The sequence below is a fragment of the Dipodomys spectabilis genome, unplaced genomic scaffold (assembly GCF_019054845.1).
Source record: "Dipodomys spectabilis isolate Male_0828 unplaced genomic scaffold, ASM1905484v1 ptg000125l, whole genome shotgun sequence".
NCBI classification, from domain to species: domain Eukaryota; kingdom Metazoa; phylum Chordata; class Mammalia; order Rodentia; family Heteromyidae; genus Dipodomys; species Dipodomys spectabilis.
In genome coordinates, this window is record NW_024870802.1 from 10,741,561 (window position 1) to 10,757,759 (window position 16,199).

Sequence of the window (16,199 nt, forward strand, 5' to 3'; positions counted from 1 at the left end):
TTTGTGCTTTGCTAGTACCATAGCTTGAATTCAAGGCCTCGTGCTTGCTTGGTTTACTTGTCCACAGCTAGTGCTCTTCCACCTGAGCCACACCTCTGGACCAGCTTCTTGCTGGTTAATTGGAGATAAGGTCTTCCGAGGACTTTTCTCCCTGGGTTGGCTTCAAACCACAAATCTTTTGATCTTGCCTCCTGAGTAGCTAGAATTAAAGGTGTGCATTTACCAACACTCAGCTTGACTTCTGTTGTTGTCAGTTGTAGGGTTTAATCTCAGGGTCTGGGCACTGCCCTGAGCTCTTTTTGCTCAAGGCTAGTGCTCTGCCACTTTGAGCCACAGTGTCACTTCCTGTTTTCTGGTGGTTAATTGGAGACAAGAAGCTCATGGATGTTCCTGCTCAGGCTGGCTTTGAACCTCCATCTTCAGATCTCAGCCTCCTAAGTAGCTAGGATTACAGGTGTGAGTCATCATAACCTGGCTTGGTTTGTATTTTTAAGAGTTCATAGTGACTGCATGGAGAATGGTCTCTCATAGACTGATTGTGGGAGCAGGAAGAACCATTAGGGGAGGCTGGGAAGGTGACTCAGTGGTAGAGTGCTTGCCTCAAAAGCATGAGGCCCTGGGTTCGATTCCTCAGCACCACATAAGCAGAAAAAGCCTAAAGTGGCACTGTGGCTCAAGTGGTAGAGCACTAGCCTTGAGCTGAAGAGCTGAGGGACAGCGCCCAGGCCCAGAGTTCAGGCCCCATGACCAAAAAAAAAAAAAAAATTAGGAAGGAGGTTGTTGTGTTGGTCCAGGAAAGCAACACAGTGAGGGCTTAGACCATGGCACAGCAGTAAGCAGGTTGTTTGAGGTTTATTTTGAAAGTAGAGGAACAGATCTTGTCTGCTTACATCTAAGCACATGGCACTGTACTCACTGCATAGGCTTGGCCTCACAGGTATGTGTGTATTACTCACAGTTGGGCCTATCACAGCCATCTTAGTCTCCAAGGGTGGGCATGGCCTCTTTCCCACACCCTGCCTAGGGGGAGGAGTAAACTCCACCAGCTCCCTTCTCCAACAGTACTAGGATCTTCCCCTTTTCCTGGAAGTCTGAGCTGCCTCCTTACTGGAAGCTAGAACCCATATTCCTTTAGACCTTGAAAGGTGCATCTTCAAACCTTAGCTACTAGCTAGGCTCTAAGATTGTCTCCAGACAACCCAGGAGAAACTAATCTAGACCTTAAACCTAGAGATGGGACCCATCCCTAGTTCCTAGGTGCTAGCCAGACCAGGGTCAGAACCACCACATCCTTCCCCCAATCTCTAGAAGGACCAACAGGGCAAAGCCAAGATCCTACCTGGCTTAAGTTTTCAGACTGAAGAAATCAAGAGGGCTGACAGGGAGCTGGGTAGCAGTGTCTCATGCTTGTAATCATAGCTACTCAAGAGGCAGAGATCTCCCTCCCCCACAGTATAACCTGTTTTCACTGTATTTGATGTTGGTATAATTTGTGGAGGGGAAGGGAAAAAAAGCAATTGTTTAAACAGGGATACAGGTGGACCCATTGCAACAATGAGATGTACAAGGTGTTATGTCGAAAATGAACTTTACAACTTTGGCATGGGGGGGGGGGAGATGGGAAGGAGAAAGAAAGGAGATGGCAACAATGCTTGATAAGAAATGCACTCATGGGCTGGGAAGGTGGCTCAGTGGTAGAGTGCTTGCCTTGCATGCATGAGGCCCTGGGTTCGATTCCTCAGCACCACATAAGCAAAAAGAAAAAAAGCCGAAAGTGGTGCTGTGGCTCAAGTGGTAGAGCGCTAGCCTTGAGCTGAAGAGCTGAGGGACAGCGCCCAAGCCCAGAGTTCAGGCCCCACGACCGGACCCTCCCCCCACCTCCCCCCCCAAAAAAAGGGAATGCACTCATTACCTTGCCCATGGAATTGTAACCCCTCTCTACGGTATTTTCACACACACACACACACATACACACAAAAGAGGCAGAGATCTGAGGATGGCAGTTTGAAGCCAGCCTGGGTAGGAAAAGTCTTCAAGACTCTTCTCTCCATTAACTACCCAAAATGCCAGAAGTGGAGCTGTGGCTCAAGTGGTAAAAGTGCTAGCAAAAACAACAAGAAAACTCAAAGATAGTGCTCAGGCCCTGAGTTCAAGTCCTAGGACCAGCACCAAGAGAGACAAAGACAGAGAGACAGATGAGATGGATAAGGATTTCAATTACAACAGCATCTTCATGCTTTATACAAGCTTTGTACATCCAGGGTAGTAAACCATCCTCTGCTGTGTTCCCAACTCAGTCTTGGCCTTAAGCAGCCAGTGACCTGGAATCATTCTCAAGAGCCCAGAGGGGAGTTCGTGGGTGGCAGTGCCAACCTCAGCCCCCCTCACAATCTGCCTGGAAGAGAAGCTGATACGACTGTGAGCTGAAGGGACTGGTGATGCTGGAGGTAGTCCCTCCCATCTCCCTGGCTCCTCTGCCCCAGCAGGCTGCTGAGCTAGAGCCAGAGTTCTCAGCTCGAAGCAGAGGGGGGAGGACCAGTGCAGAGAGAGCTGAGTACTTAAAATTCACTAGAATTTAAAAGGTGGACTAGTGAAAGATAATAAATTTGTGGACTTGTGATAAATAATCAATTAGCAGATGGCCTATGTTCTTTGTGGAAGCAGGGGGTAAGTTGAATGCGGTGGAAAACAGCCTGTCTTCAACCACTGAGTTAGAACACTGAATGGAAGAGAAACAAGACAAACCCTTTGTTTTGAACACAAGAGCCATTATAGGGTGGCCTGTGCACATGCGTGTGACAGTTACTTAGCAGCAGGGCTGGGACCAGAATCCAAGATTTCAGTGATACTTAGAGCCAGGCTTTCCTGTCTGTCACTAGATGTCATGCAGAGGGCTTTCTGGGTGGTTAGCTAGGGAAAGTATTTTTCTGAAAAGTTGTGTTCTTTTAGCGTATAATCGCATTGGCTGAGAGTGCTGATGTAAGGCTTTCCCCTTCTCACCTTCATCCCAAGATCCTTGTACCCTTCGGGCTCAAACGGAACTGCAAGACATAGGATTCCCAGTTCCCCATGGTTGCCTTGTTAACCCTGGACCTCTGTTTCTGGGCACTAAATAAACCACATGAAGATCTGAGCATCTGCCTGGATTTGAACCAAGTATGATGTGTGTCCATTCAGGGCCACAACCATCCTGTTTCTAGAGTTCAAGACTGAGCCCTCTTGTGCTTTATCCTACATATCAGCACCTGACAAAGTTAGGCAAACAAAAGGGCACAAATGTCTTAAATCAGTACCTGAAGCCTCAATCTTGGATCTCAAGAAACTTACAGTAGAAGAAACACTGCAACTTTGGCAAAAGCAGCAAGGTATCTGCCCAGATTACGTGAGTGTACATAAAGTGTTGAGGGTCAAACTCAGGGCCTCATGCATTCATGCATGACAAGCAAATAGGAGCTACAGCCCAGTCTCTTCAGTCACCCCTTCTGACCCTACTGTCCAGTAGTAAAATGGTAAATAAATGTTTTAGCCACTAGCTCTTTGAGGACCTGGTACCAAATGCTTTGGCTTTCTTAAACCTCAGTTTTCCCATCTGTGTTATGAGGTTGTGTAATATGGAGGAGGATGCCCAGATGGGTGTAGAAATAGTTCCTGTGGCCGGGCGCTGGTGGCTCATGACTGTAATCCTAGCTACTCAGGAGGCTGAGATCTGAGGATCACGGTTCAAAGCCAGCCCGGGCAGGAAAGTCCGTGAGACTCTTATCTCCAATAAACCACTAGAAAAACGGAAGTGGCGCTGTGGCTCAAATGGTAGAGTACTTGCCTAGAGCTGAAGAGTGCAGGGAAAGTGCCCAAGCCCAGAGTTCAAACCCCACGACTGACCAAAAAAAAAAAAAAGTTCCTGTGTTGCTCTGAAAAATCATTTGATTTTCTACCCACAAAACCTTTGGTTCCTCAGTAAACACTGGCTTTATCATCTCTTTACCTTCCAAGTCCACAAGTCCTCCTCTGAGGGTTTGAATCTCACAAAAGCCACCAGGCTGGTCAGGAGGGGGAGCAGATGAGCAGATGAGCCTTCTGGAACCCATCCTCAGGCCGTGGCATGCTGACGGCTGGGATGCTGGTGGAGAGCCCAAGGGCAAACTCTTCACAGCTCTCATACAGAAGGCATTTTGTAATACTTTCCAGCAGGACAGAGTTGAGTCTTGGTGAGAAAACATGAAATGGAAAGATTGAATTCTGAAGCAAGAGAGTCATACAGAATGAGGAGAAACTTAAGATCAGAACATCTCCCACTCACAAACACTGGGAGCTCTATTTTTTTTGTAATCTCCTCCTGGGAAGAGCAAGCCACTCTTTCAAGGAAAAGGATACAGAGCCAGCTTTAACTTTTCAGAATTCCACAATGTTTCCAAAGGTCACACCCTCCCTGTGAACCTAACATTTATCTGAAGACTTGTGGCAGGAACCACTAATCTCAGAGTAAGGCCATTCCAGCTGTGAGGAGGTCTGGAGGTGAAGGAGGGACCTAGCCAGGTGCAGGAACTTGGGCAAAGAGCTCCTCCCACAGGTAATAAAAGAGATAAAGGAGAAAACCAAGAAGCTTCTGAGGAAGTAAGATCTGCTTTATCTTCCCTATGTAACACCCTGCTCCAATACACCTTTCTCCAGTTCCTTCACCTTTTATACAAGTTACAAGTTTTATACAAGTTACTTCACATGGCTTGTAGACAGCAATATTACAGCTCTTCTGTGTAGCCTATGATTCGATCTAATCAGGCTTGGAATTAACTACCTCTATTGTTTATGAGCTTTGTGATCTTAGACAAGTTCATCTCTCTGAATGCCTCAAACTCATTACTACTGATTAATGGTAGAAATTATTATAAAGCAGGAATAATTATAACCTATGCCTTGGAGAGCTGTTTTTGCAGCTAAAATAAGAAAATGCAAAGCCAGGCACTGGAGGCTCATGCCAGAAATCCTAGCTCAGAAGTCTGAGAAGATCTAGGTATAAAGCCAGCTCAGGAAAAAGTCTGAGATTCCATCTCCAATTAACCAGCAAAAAGCAGGCCTGGAGGTATTGCTCAAGTGGTAGAATACTAGCTAACACGAGACTCTGAGTTCAAACTCTGGCAGTGGCAAAAGAAAAAAAGGAAACATAGCTACAAGATGCTTGTAGACGTTATCAGCATTATGCAAACAGTAAATAACAACACAGACAAATGAAGTTAAAATCTTTTTATTACCTGCTTACCTCTCTAGTGTCACCACTTTCCAGAATGCAGTCATCTAGAAAGTAAATTGTTTACCAGTCTCCAGTGGAGGCTTCCCAGTAGCTGGCACATAGATGCAGGCACTCAATAATCTGCAGAAGAAATGTGTGTTCCCTTTGCATAGTTACTTCCGCCAGCAAGCCTAACTCAAATCTGTAAATGGCTAAATTCTCACCCACCGCATCTTGTACAACACATGCTTTGCAGACCTACCACATGCTACAGACACCTGTGTGCACTGCTTCTTCTCCAGACCTACTAGGTCTGACACATTCCCAATGCCTAGCACATGGTAAGTGCTCAATAAAGACTGCATTTCAGTAAGGCCAGTTAACTGCCCCTCTGGCTGGAACCTGAAACTCTAACATGTCCCATCTGGCAGCCCTTCCCAGCAGGTTTGGCAAGCAGCTGGTGGATAGTTATCTTAGCCCAGACCCCTCTCCTCCAGAATCAAACTCTGGGTTTTGTTCCTGATGGGGAGAATCTTGAAATTCTTGCTCATCAAAACTCTTTCATCTAATGCTTCAGGGCATTGGCAGTTTTCTCCTAAACTTGGTCACACGAGACAATAGTGACAATTGTCATGCCTCACTGAAGAAGTGAGGAACTCAGTGACCCAAGAGCCTAGACACTAAGGGTATAGACACAGCTTCTGGCAGGCCGCCCATTAAGAGTTGCATCAAGCTAGGCACTGGTGGCTCACGCCTGTAATCCTAGCTACTCAGGAGGCTGAGATCTGAGGATCATGGTTCAAAGCCAGCCCGAGTAGGAAAGTCTGTAAGACTCTTATCTCCAATAAACCACCAGAAAACTGGAAGGGCATTGTGGCTCAAGTGGTAGAGAGCTAGCCTTGAGCTGAAGAGCTGAGAGACAGCGCCCGGCCCAGAGTTCAAGCCCAACGATCAACAAAATAAACAAATGAAAAGAGAGTTGCATCATTTTGTTTTGACTCTCAGACATTAGCTTTAAAATGGCAGGAATAGAACACACCCCATTTTCCCAAGTGTTTTTTTTCCCCCACCACTTCGTTTTCTGGTGGTTAATTGTGATCCTCAGATCTCAGCCTTCTGAGTAGCTAGGATTACAGGTGTGAGCCACTGGCACCCAGCTTTCTCGTTTTTTTTTTTTTTTTGTCGGTCATGGGCCTTGAACTCTAGGTCTGGGTGCTGTCCCTCAGCTCTTCAGCTCAAAGCTAGCGTTCTACCACTTGAGCCACAGCGTCAATTAATTGTGATCCTCAGATCTCAGCCTTCTGAGTAGCTAGGATTACAGGTGTGAGCCACTGGCACCCAGCTTTCTCGTTTTTTTTTTTTTTTGTCGGTCATGGGCCTTGGACTCTGGGTCTGGGTGCTGTCCCTCAGCTCTTCAGCTCAAAGCTAGCGTTCTACCACTTGAGCTACAGCGTCAATTCCAGTTTTCTGGTGGTATATTGGAGATAAGGTTTTTTTGGGGGGGCTCCGGTCGTGGGGCCTGAACTCTGGGCCTGGGCGCTGTCCCTCAGCTCTTCAGCTCAAGGCTAGCGCTCTACCACTTGAGCCACAGCACCACTTCTGGCTTTTTTCTTTTTGCTTATGTGGTGCTGAGGAATCGAACCCAGGGCCTCATGCATGCAAGGCAAGCGCTCTACCACTGAGCCATCTTCCCAGCCCTGGAGATAAAGAGTTTTACGGACTTTCCTGCCCAGGCTGGCTTTGAACCACGATCTTCAGATCTCAGGCTCCTGTGTAGCTAGGATTATAGGTGTGAGCCACCGGCGCCCGGCTTCCCCTGTGGTTTTAAGAGTCCCTAGACAATGATATAGTTCCACTGGAGTTCCTTGGAGAGCCCAACAGCTGAGAAAGAATTAGGAAGCAACTATCCCAATAGAGTTACTAAGGGGCCAGGACAGGGTTCTAAGGTCAAAGGCAGCAGGGGTCGTACCTGGCAAACTGAATTTTTTTTGTATGCCAAATGGCAGTAGGATCTGAACTCAGGGCCTCACATTCAATCAGCTTGCCTATTTAGCTGGCACTCAACTATTGGAGCCATGACTCTAGCTTGCCTTTGGCTAGTCAATTGGAGATGAGTCTCAAGGACTTTTCTAGCTAGGCTGGCTTCCAACCGAATCCTCCAGATCTCAGCCTCTTGAGCAACTAAGATTACAGGTGTGAGCCACTGGTGCCTGGCTAACTTTGGGCTCTTGAAACAATCGGACTGGTTAGTGAGTAAACTCCAGACCTACACTCACTGCCAGCAATCAGTGGAGCTGGCCAATGGTAAGCATACCACTTGGGGTACAAGAGCCCCCTTTTGGGAGGCTTACTTTGCCTAGACATTAAGCAGCCTGAAGACAGGAAGTACTGGGCAGTAGTCTTTCCCCAGGAGAGGTAGTCAGCTGCCCTTTCCCATTGCCTTTGTTCAGGGATTTATTTACACCTGTCTCAAAATTCTAAGAAGGATCTTCAGCAGAATTAAAATGAAATCTGACTTAAGAAAGCTTCGCTGAGCCAGGCACTGGTGGCTCACGCCTGTAATCCTAGCTACTCAGTAGGCTGAGATATGAGGACCATGGTTCAAAGCCAGCCTGGCCAGGAAAAACCTTGTGAAACTCTTATCTCCAATTAAAAAACACCAGAAAAGGGCTGGGAAGGTGGCTCAGTGGTAGAGCGCTTGTCTTGCATGCATGAGGCCCTGGGTTCAATTCCTCAGCACCACATAAGCAGGAAAAAAAAAAGCCAGAAGTGGCGCTGTGGCTCAAGTGGTAGAGCGCTAGCCTTGAACTGAAGAGCTGAGGGACAGCTCTCAGGTCCAGAGTTCAAGCCCCATGACCAACAACAACAAAAAAGCTTCACTGGCCCACAAGGGGCTCTCCGATTACCTCAAGAACAGAACCCAGGCCCTGCTTAGCATCTTTATACCAGAAACCATTGTCACACTCCTCCTGGAGACTCTGTACCATCACTCCATCCCAACCTACCTACCTCATGTAGTTATTAGCTAGTTCATACAGGTCTGCCTTTGCCTTCCTAACTGTAATTTAAGTTCTAGAGATCCAGGGCCTTGCCATTTATTTCACATTTCCTTGGCATCCAGGAATGAGCTGGGCACCAAGTGAGAAAACTCATATATATATATATATATATATATATATATATATATATATATATATATAATTTTTTTTATAATTTTTTTTTTTTTTTTTTTGGTCAGTCGTGGGGCTTGAACTCTGGGCTTGGGCGCTGTCCCTCAGCTCTTCAGCTCAAGGCGAGCACTCTACCACTTGAGCTACAGCGCCACTTCCAGTTTTCTGGTGGTTTATTGGAGATAGGAGTCTCACGGTCTCTCCTGCCCGGGCTGGCTTTGAACCGTGATCCTCAGATCTCAGCCTCCTGAGTAGCTAGGATTACAGGCGTGAGCCACCAGCGCCCGGCTCAATTTATATTTTATATATTAAATTCCAGAGCCAAGCCAGGCACCAGTGGCTCACGCCTGTAGTCCTAGCTACTCAGGAGGCTGAGATCTGAGGATCAAGGTTCAAAGCAGCCCAGGCAGGAAAGTCTGTGAGCCTCTTATCTCCAATAAACCACTAGAAAGCCGGAAGTGGCACTGTGGCTCAAGTGGCAGAGCACTCGCCTTGAGCTAAAGAGCACAGGGAACAGTGCCCAGGCCCAGAGTTCAAGACCCACAACAAGGGGAAAAAAAAATTCGAGAGCCAAGCACTCACCCATTTCTGCCTTATGGACAAAAGAGACCTCTGAGTGCTTGTCTTGGGCCATACACCTTTTGTGGTTATTTTTCAAAGAAGGTCTCGTGTCTATGTGCTCCTAGCTATGTGTCCACCATAGCTAGACTGACAGACTTGAACCACTGTGTCAGCGCACTTTTACATGTTCTGCTTATGTAGTGGTTATCTGACATAATCTGTTTCTGATTCTGAAGGGTCTGATTTGACATCAGAAACACAGTTTGGAGGGCGGACTCAGCAGCAGCACCCAGGCTGCCCCTGGCTGTGGTTTGTTTGGTCTAGCACCCTGTTCTCAACTGCTGTGACACCACTGGGTCACTTGGGGTCTTGTGGTGGGACTCCCTGAAGTCTGAGAAAGAAGAAAGAGGAAGAAAGTGTTGCAAGAGTAAAGTGCAGGAGCTGTTTGGGATTGAATTTTATTTGGGCTTCTCACAGTGGCTAGAGCCACTCTGTCTTCAGAACAATCACAGCACAGGAAATGCGTCACCAGGACTGCCCAGAAAAGTCTGACCAGCTGAATCTTATTGCTTAAAATACACATATTCACAATAACTGACAAATGGGGATGTGCCTCTTACAGGAATGTGTTAGCATTTGCAAATCTTCCAGCTGTAGCACCAAACCCTCCACCAACCCTTTCCTTCCCATTCACCTAGCTCAATCGAGACACAAACCAGACTCAATCTAAGTCTACTCTGGCCCCGACTCTTCCCTCAGTTCCCCACTGCCAGCTCTCACTTGCTCTTTCTCAGCAGCAGCGACCAGACTGTGACTTCACCATCAAGCTCAGCTCAGCCGTCGCCTTCTTCTCAGGCCTTCAGGACAGGACGCTGCAGCAAAGCCAACAGTCACACTCAGGCCGTGGTGAGTGACTGGGGAACAAAGCTTGAGAGGGTCAGAACTCATCATTTGACCAGGTAAGTGAAGGAGGATTTGTTCTTGCTCTCCTCTGAGCCACTTCAGTGAGTTTAGGATTTAAAGAAGGTGGCACGACAGGGAAGGGCTGCGGCTGCACTCCACACCAGCCTGTTGGAGCCTGTCAGGTGTCGTGGAGGACAGTGCGGACTGTGGCACCGAGGTGTCTGCCAATGCCTCCTAGCAATTCTTGACAGTCAAGCTCTGGGCCATAGCCGGTTCAAGCTCATCACTGAAGATCCAACCAAGCTCCTGTCCCCAGTGGCTGTGGACACTCTTGTGGGCTGACGTGGAGGGCAAGGATCAACAGAGGAAGGCAGATGGGTTCGGAGCATGTTTCCATGTACAGGGAAGAGAACACAGGCCTCTGAGTGTCCACGGAGCAATGTGCAAATTGCAGTGATTAGAGCGAAACCTCTCCCTGGAAAGCAGTGTCACTGGCAAACACAGGCGGCTGCCACCAACATGCTGCTGAATACACCCAAGTACACAGGCAGATGTTTGTTCGGTAAACAGTAAATGCGTAAAATAAATTACCTTGAGAGGGCCATACCTGCTCCAGATGTGCCTAACGTGAGCAGAATGGCTGCCGTTCAAAGTAGCTTCACAGAAACACAGGGCTCGGAGCTCAAACACAACATACACCACACAACACGGACATATAGATATACACATATACACATACATACACACACACACATCACTCAAAGTCATTGTGTACAGACTTCACTTTGTTCGACATGGATTTTGGTTTTGTGGCATCCAAATGCAGACACTCATTCGCCTCACAGTCTTGGATTTGTCTGTTTTTGTATATATATCTATTTTTTTCTCTTTTTGTTTCTTACCATATTGTCAACGCCTAGTCTGAACATCATCATTCAAGAGTGGAGGAAGAACCAAACTCTCATGAACAGGGTTGGACGGGGAATGTTAATTTCGGCAGCTTGCTTCTTTCCGAGTTTTCCTATCAAAGCTCTACTGGTTCTCTGAAGGCAAACAATAACAAGGCTCTGTGGTCCTGCTGGAGGCAGCCCTCCATGCCGGCCCAGGGCCCCTGGGACTCTACACAGGCTACAGGAAAGTGAGGCATCCCACTCAAAAGGGGCAGCAACAGGCCAAGAGAACCACAGATAACCAAGGTGTCTCTTCCAAAGTGGTCGGTTGAAAACAAACAAGACTTAGAATCAAAGAGAAAATACTGAGAGCCAGGCTAAGGGGCTGCCTTTCCCAAGATGCACAGCTTCTGCAGTCCATCTGTTCACAAAGGACAGAAAGATACAAAGGCCCGCAGACCATGTGCTTGGGATGAATAAGGACACCGCTCACCTGTGGGCACAGGCCACAGGGCAGAGATGCAGGCAGCTGCACCTGTGTCTACCCTGCTGCTCACAGAAAGCGCAGAGCCACCACCATGCAGGCCTGAGCCCATTCCCTTCTGAATCCACTGCAGCTAGGCTCTTTGAAGGCCATCTTGTCCAGAAGCGAACTGCCACCTGCCCACTGGTAATGTTCTTGTTTTCAACTGGCTTTTGTTACTTGTTGGACAGTATAACCTGAATCAGCTCAAGCCAGTAGAGCTACTCCTCAAGATGCACAGCAGTGCACTGAATTTGTCATCTGGGTTTTCAGAGCCCAACAATCCACCTGTTAACCTACTTGCCTGGCAGCTCTCATCCTTCTACAGGCTTAGCTCAATGCCAGCTCTAGATACTGGCAGCCCCAAGTGGCAATGCCTAAGCCCCTGGGGGCTTCCTTCTTCATGCAAGGCCAAGATGAGCTGCCTCTCCTGGACTGAGATACAGCAAAGTTCTCTTAAACTAAAACCAAGCATAAATCTACTCCATCACCAAGGATCCTGTCAGGGTACAGTCCCAGCCCCAACTCCTTAGGGGCTTTTTGAAACACACATCTCCCTGACCCAAGCAGATGGGTGAGATACTACTTGAAAACGGAAGAAGGACACGAGAAAGGGGTATGAGTGACAGAACCAGCTACTCAGTCCTCCACAACACTGCGCTTTTGTGGGGGGAAGGTATCCACACCCCAAACTGTACCTGTAGATGTAGGAAATGTAGGAGAGAAAAACAAACAAACAAAAAGAGAACAAAGTGGCGGTACCACTTCTTCTGAAAGTCACTTAATGCTTCTCTCGTGGGTCTTCTCTGCCCTGGTCACTTGCCGAATTCTCAGGTACAGGCAAGGCCTGCTCTAGCTGGGGGAGCTGCTACTCTGGGAGTTTGGGGAGTCCTGCTCATTGATGGTGTTCAGCAGCAGGCACGCGGGTGGCCGTGGCAGGTGGGGGTGCCCAGGCTCTCGAGCCTGCTCCTCAGAGGGCTGGCAGAGCCCTTCCTCCTCATCGATAGGAGGTCGCACATGGCAACTGTCACAGAAGTCCAGGGGACCATCCAAGGCATCATCAATCAGTGTACTGAACTCTTTGAGGTCATCATCATGGTGGCCCCGGTTGCACACGCACACCTCAATGCCCGAGTCACCTGTGAAGCGGCGATGTCTGCCGGGTGTCTTGTCTTTGCTGTCAAGGAGTGCACCACCATGCTCTGAGCTGGAATCTTTTAGCAGCTGCTCCTTACATTCTGAATCCTTGTCCAGGAAGGCCTCGGGGTCCAGCTCCCCAAGGCCAGCCACTGAGCCACTAGGTTCCATTCCCGGGGCTTTATTGGCTGCTTGGTCAGCTGGCACGTCAGAAGGCTGAGGGTCAGAGGTGCTTGGGGATCTCGTGCTGCTTCCACTGGGCCGAGCCAAGGGGCTGCTCTGTGCCCCCTGAGAACCCCAGGTGGGATCAGCACTTGGGGGGCTGCCACCTGCAGGGCCACACTGAGGTGGCAGCGGCTGCTGCTGCTGCTGCTGCTGCTGTAGTTGGAAGGCACTATACGGTGGGGGAGGAGTCGGAGGTCGGTTCACCACTTCCTCATAAGGAGGTAGTAAATAGTTTGGCAAAAACCCTAAAATGAAGAGGCAGGGAGGAAAAATTACTGCATAGGCCATCAACCTAGGACTAAACACTGGCACTGTCCCTTCCCACTCCTGTGGTAGAGCCAGAACGTGGTGACTATGGCTCTTGGTTGTGGGCAGTGGAGAGGGCTACAATCAACTGTGCACGAAAAAGGGACAGTTGGACTTCTTTTTTTTTTTTTTTTGGTGGTCATGGGACTTGAACTCTGGGCCTGGGCAATGTCCCTCAGCTCTTCAGCTCAAGGCTAGAGCTCTACCACTTGAACTACAGTGCCACTTCTAGTTTTCTGGTGGTTTATTAGAGATAAGAGTTTCACAGCCAGGCTGGGAAGGTGGCTCAGGTGGTAGAGCGCTTGCCTTGCATGCCTGAGGCCCTGAGTTTGATTCCTCAGCACCACATAAGCAAAAACAAAAAAGCCAGAAGTGGCGCTGTGGCTCAAGAGGTAGAGCGCTAGCCTTGAGCTGAAGAGCTGAGGGACAGCACCTAAGCCCAGAGTTCAAGCCCCATGACCGGACCACCCCCCCCCCCCAAAAAAAAAAAAAAAAAAAGAGTTTCACAGCCTTTCTTGCCCAAGCTGGCTTTGAACTGTGATCCTCAGATCTGAGCCTCCTGAGAAGCTAGTATTACATGTGTGAGCCACTGGCGCCCGGTAGCTTAACTTCTTGACATCTAAAGAGCCACCTGTTTCATAGGCAAGGAATTCTTGCCTATTGGAGTTAAGGCACAGGATGAGGCCAATGTGACGAATCATTTCTCCCTGGAACAGACCTGTTTCCATGGACACCCACGTCTGATGTTTCCTGCAAAGACTGCATGCTCCATCTATTCCATAGGACTAAGAGATGCAAGAATTCCTAACCACTTATTTCTTTTCCATACCTCCAAATATACCACCTGGAGCGTCTGTGTTGTTTCTTACAGTGTGGTTGAAGGTAGTTTAGGAAGACAAATCAGGCTTCATCTTGACTCAAGATGAAGTGGGTTACTAGCAAAGCATGAGGGGCACCTGTCATCCAAGACTTATTAAAAACATGTCAGGTGCATTACTTTTTGAATGTGCTAAATGCCCCGAGGCATATACAAGCTGCTCTCATTGTAACTTAATTGTAGTTGCTAGCATTTATTGAGCACTTGGTATAAGCCAGGCACTGTGATAAGTAAGTAAACCTTCTAGAGATGGTATTTAAAGATCCATGACCCTTTTGTTTTGTAGCACACATTGCGGAATAGCTTGCAACAATCTGCCCAGTTGAACCTCCATGAAACATCTGAGAGACCACGTGGGTGTTCTCATTCGAGATATCCCCTCGGGAGGGCTGACTTCTGTGAGTCTCCAAGTCTCTTGGTTTTCAGGAGTTCTAATACCACCCTACATGTGCCCCTCTCATGAATATTTCCACTAGGCATATTACATGGCAGCAAGGAATATGGGAAGAATTTAAGACACCAAAAACTAAATTTCAACTCACATAATAACCCATCCTATCTGCCTTAAAAAAAAAAAAAAATCAGCTAAAGGAGCAGAAACCTGGCCAGAACCTAGCCAGTGTGAGCCTGGAAATGGTGTAAGAGAATCATATCCACAGCACGCCTGGCCCTGAACTTGCAAAACCCTGCTCTAGGTGGGAGGTGGAGGGGAATCCCCCTATGCCCACGGGGCCCTTGCCACTAAAGCAGTCTGGACCGTGGCTCTGTGCTCCTGAGGGTAGAGCAGGGTGGCTCTCAGTGTACGTACTGAAATAAAATGGCAGCGCTGAGTAATTGTGGGCTTCCCGGTAGGCGATCAGGTTGATTTCATGTTGCCGCTGCTGAGCCTGAAGGCGGTGCTTGGCTCGGCGGTGATGACAGACGCAGCAGCAGCTCAAGATGATGATGATGGTCCACACCAGCCAGAACCCTGAGGGATGGAGAGGCGAGACAGAGGCAGGCACACACAGTGAGTACCAGCCAGACATGGCAGCTCTCAAACTAAAAGGTCCAAGACAGGGCCTACAGGGTTCAAGCTGGCATTGTCATATTTCATGGTAACTTTATGTCTAAGCCATGTGTTCATAAAAAAATGTTTTCACTACAGCAACAGACGAATGGCATGGAAGAAGGCAGGAATGTGAGCAAGACTGCACAGGAGGTCATGTACTCCAGAGTGCTTTAAGGGCCTTGGGGGAGGGAAGAAGCCAGGGCTTCTCTCCTGGTCCTGTGCTTTAGGTTTGTTTTTGTTTTATTTTTGTTTTTTGTCAGTGTGGCACTATCCCTGCTCTCTTCAGCTCAAGGCTAGTGCTCTACCACTTGAGCCACAGCACCACTTCCGGTTTTCTTCTGGTGGTTAATTGGAGATTAGAGTTTCATGGACTTTCAAGCCTGGGCTGGCTTTGAACCATGAGCTTCAGAGTAGCTAGGATTACAGGCATGAGCCACCGACTCCTGGCTGCTTTAGGTTTTTTAATATTTTTTTTTATTGTAAAAATACTGTTCAGTTACATGAGCAAGGTAATGAGTATATTTCCTATCAAGCTTTGTTACCTCCTCTTTTGTTTTTCCCCACCATCCCTTCCCTCCCACCTCCACTACTACACCCCCCCCCCCAAATTGTAAAGCTCATTTTTCAACAGAGTGTCTTGTACATCTCATTGTTACAATGCGCCAACCTGTATCCCTATTTAAACATTTTGTTCTTTCCCTTCCCCTTCCCAAATTAGAAAAATGTATATACAAGATGAAGGGCACAGACATCAAATACAATGAAAACAGGGGTTATACTGTGGGGGAGGAACATACAAAGAAACAAAAAAATCACATGGTACATTATAAATATGTTAGAAACAATGCAAGAAAGAACCCCTATCTTGGGGTTCATTTGCTTTAGGTTTTTGAGGGCATTAAATACGCTCTTCTGGGGTTGGGAATATGGCTTAGTGATTGCTTGCCTAACATGCACGAGGCTCTGGGTTGGATTCCTCAACACCACATAAGCAGAAAAAGCCAGAAATACTGCTGTGGCTCAAGTGGTAGAGTGCTAGCCTTGAGCTGAAGAGCTGAGGGACAGTGCCCAGGCCCAGAGTTCAGGCCCCACGACTGACCAAAAGAAAAAGAAAAAGAAAAAGCCAGAAGTGACACTGTGGCTCAAGTGGTAGAGTGCTAGCCTTGAGTGCCCTGAGTTCAAACCCCAGGACTGGCAAAAATTAAAAAAATAAAAAATAAATGTTCTTCTTCCTCTCTTAATAGATCTGAGAGAATGCTATTTGACTTTCTTGGTGCTCTATTCCAACTCCCCTCTCTCCTCTTCCATACACCAATTCAGACTAGTTACTGA

General features: G+C 47.8%; 1 protein-coding gene across 2 annotated transcripts in view; it reads right to left on the minus strand.

Moving 5' to 3' along the window:
* Window positions 1-9,397: 9,397 nt before the first annotated feature.
* The window catches only part of Wbp1l (WW domain binding protein 1 like), a 69,646-nt gene continuing 62,844 nt past the window's right edge, over window positions 9,398-16,199 (minus strand). For both annotated transcript variants that reach the window (XM_042689290.1, XM_042689291.1), the window contains 2 exons: window positions 14,625-14,786; window positions 9,398-12,878 (listed from right to left, as the gene is read on the minus strand). In XM_042689290.1, the coding sequence (XP_042545224.1) occupies window positions 12,124-12,878; window positions 14,625-14,786 (917 nt within the window). In that variant the 3' untranslated portion in view covers window positions 9,398-12,123. The remainder of the gene's footprint in view (window positions 12,879-14,624; window positions 14,787-16,199) is intronic.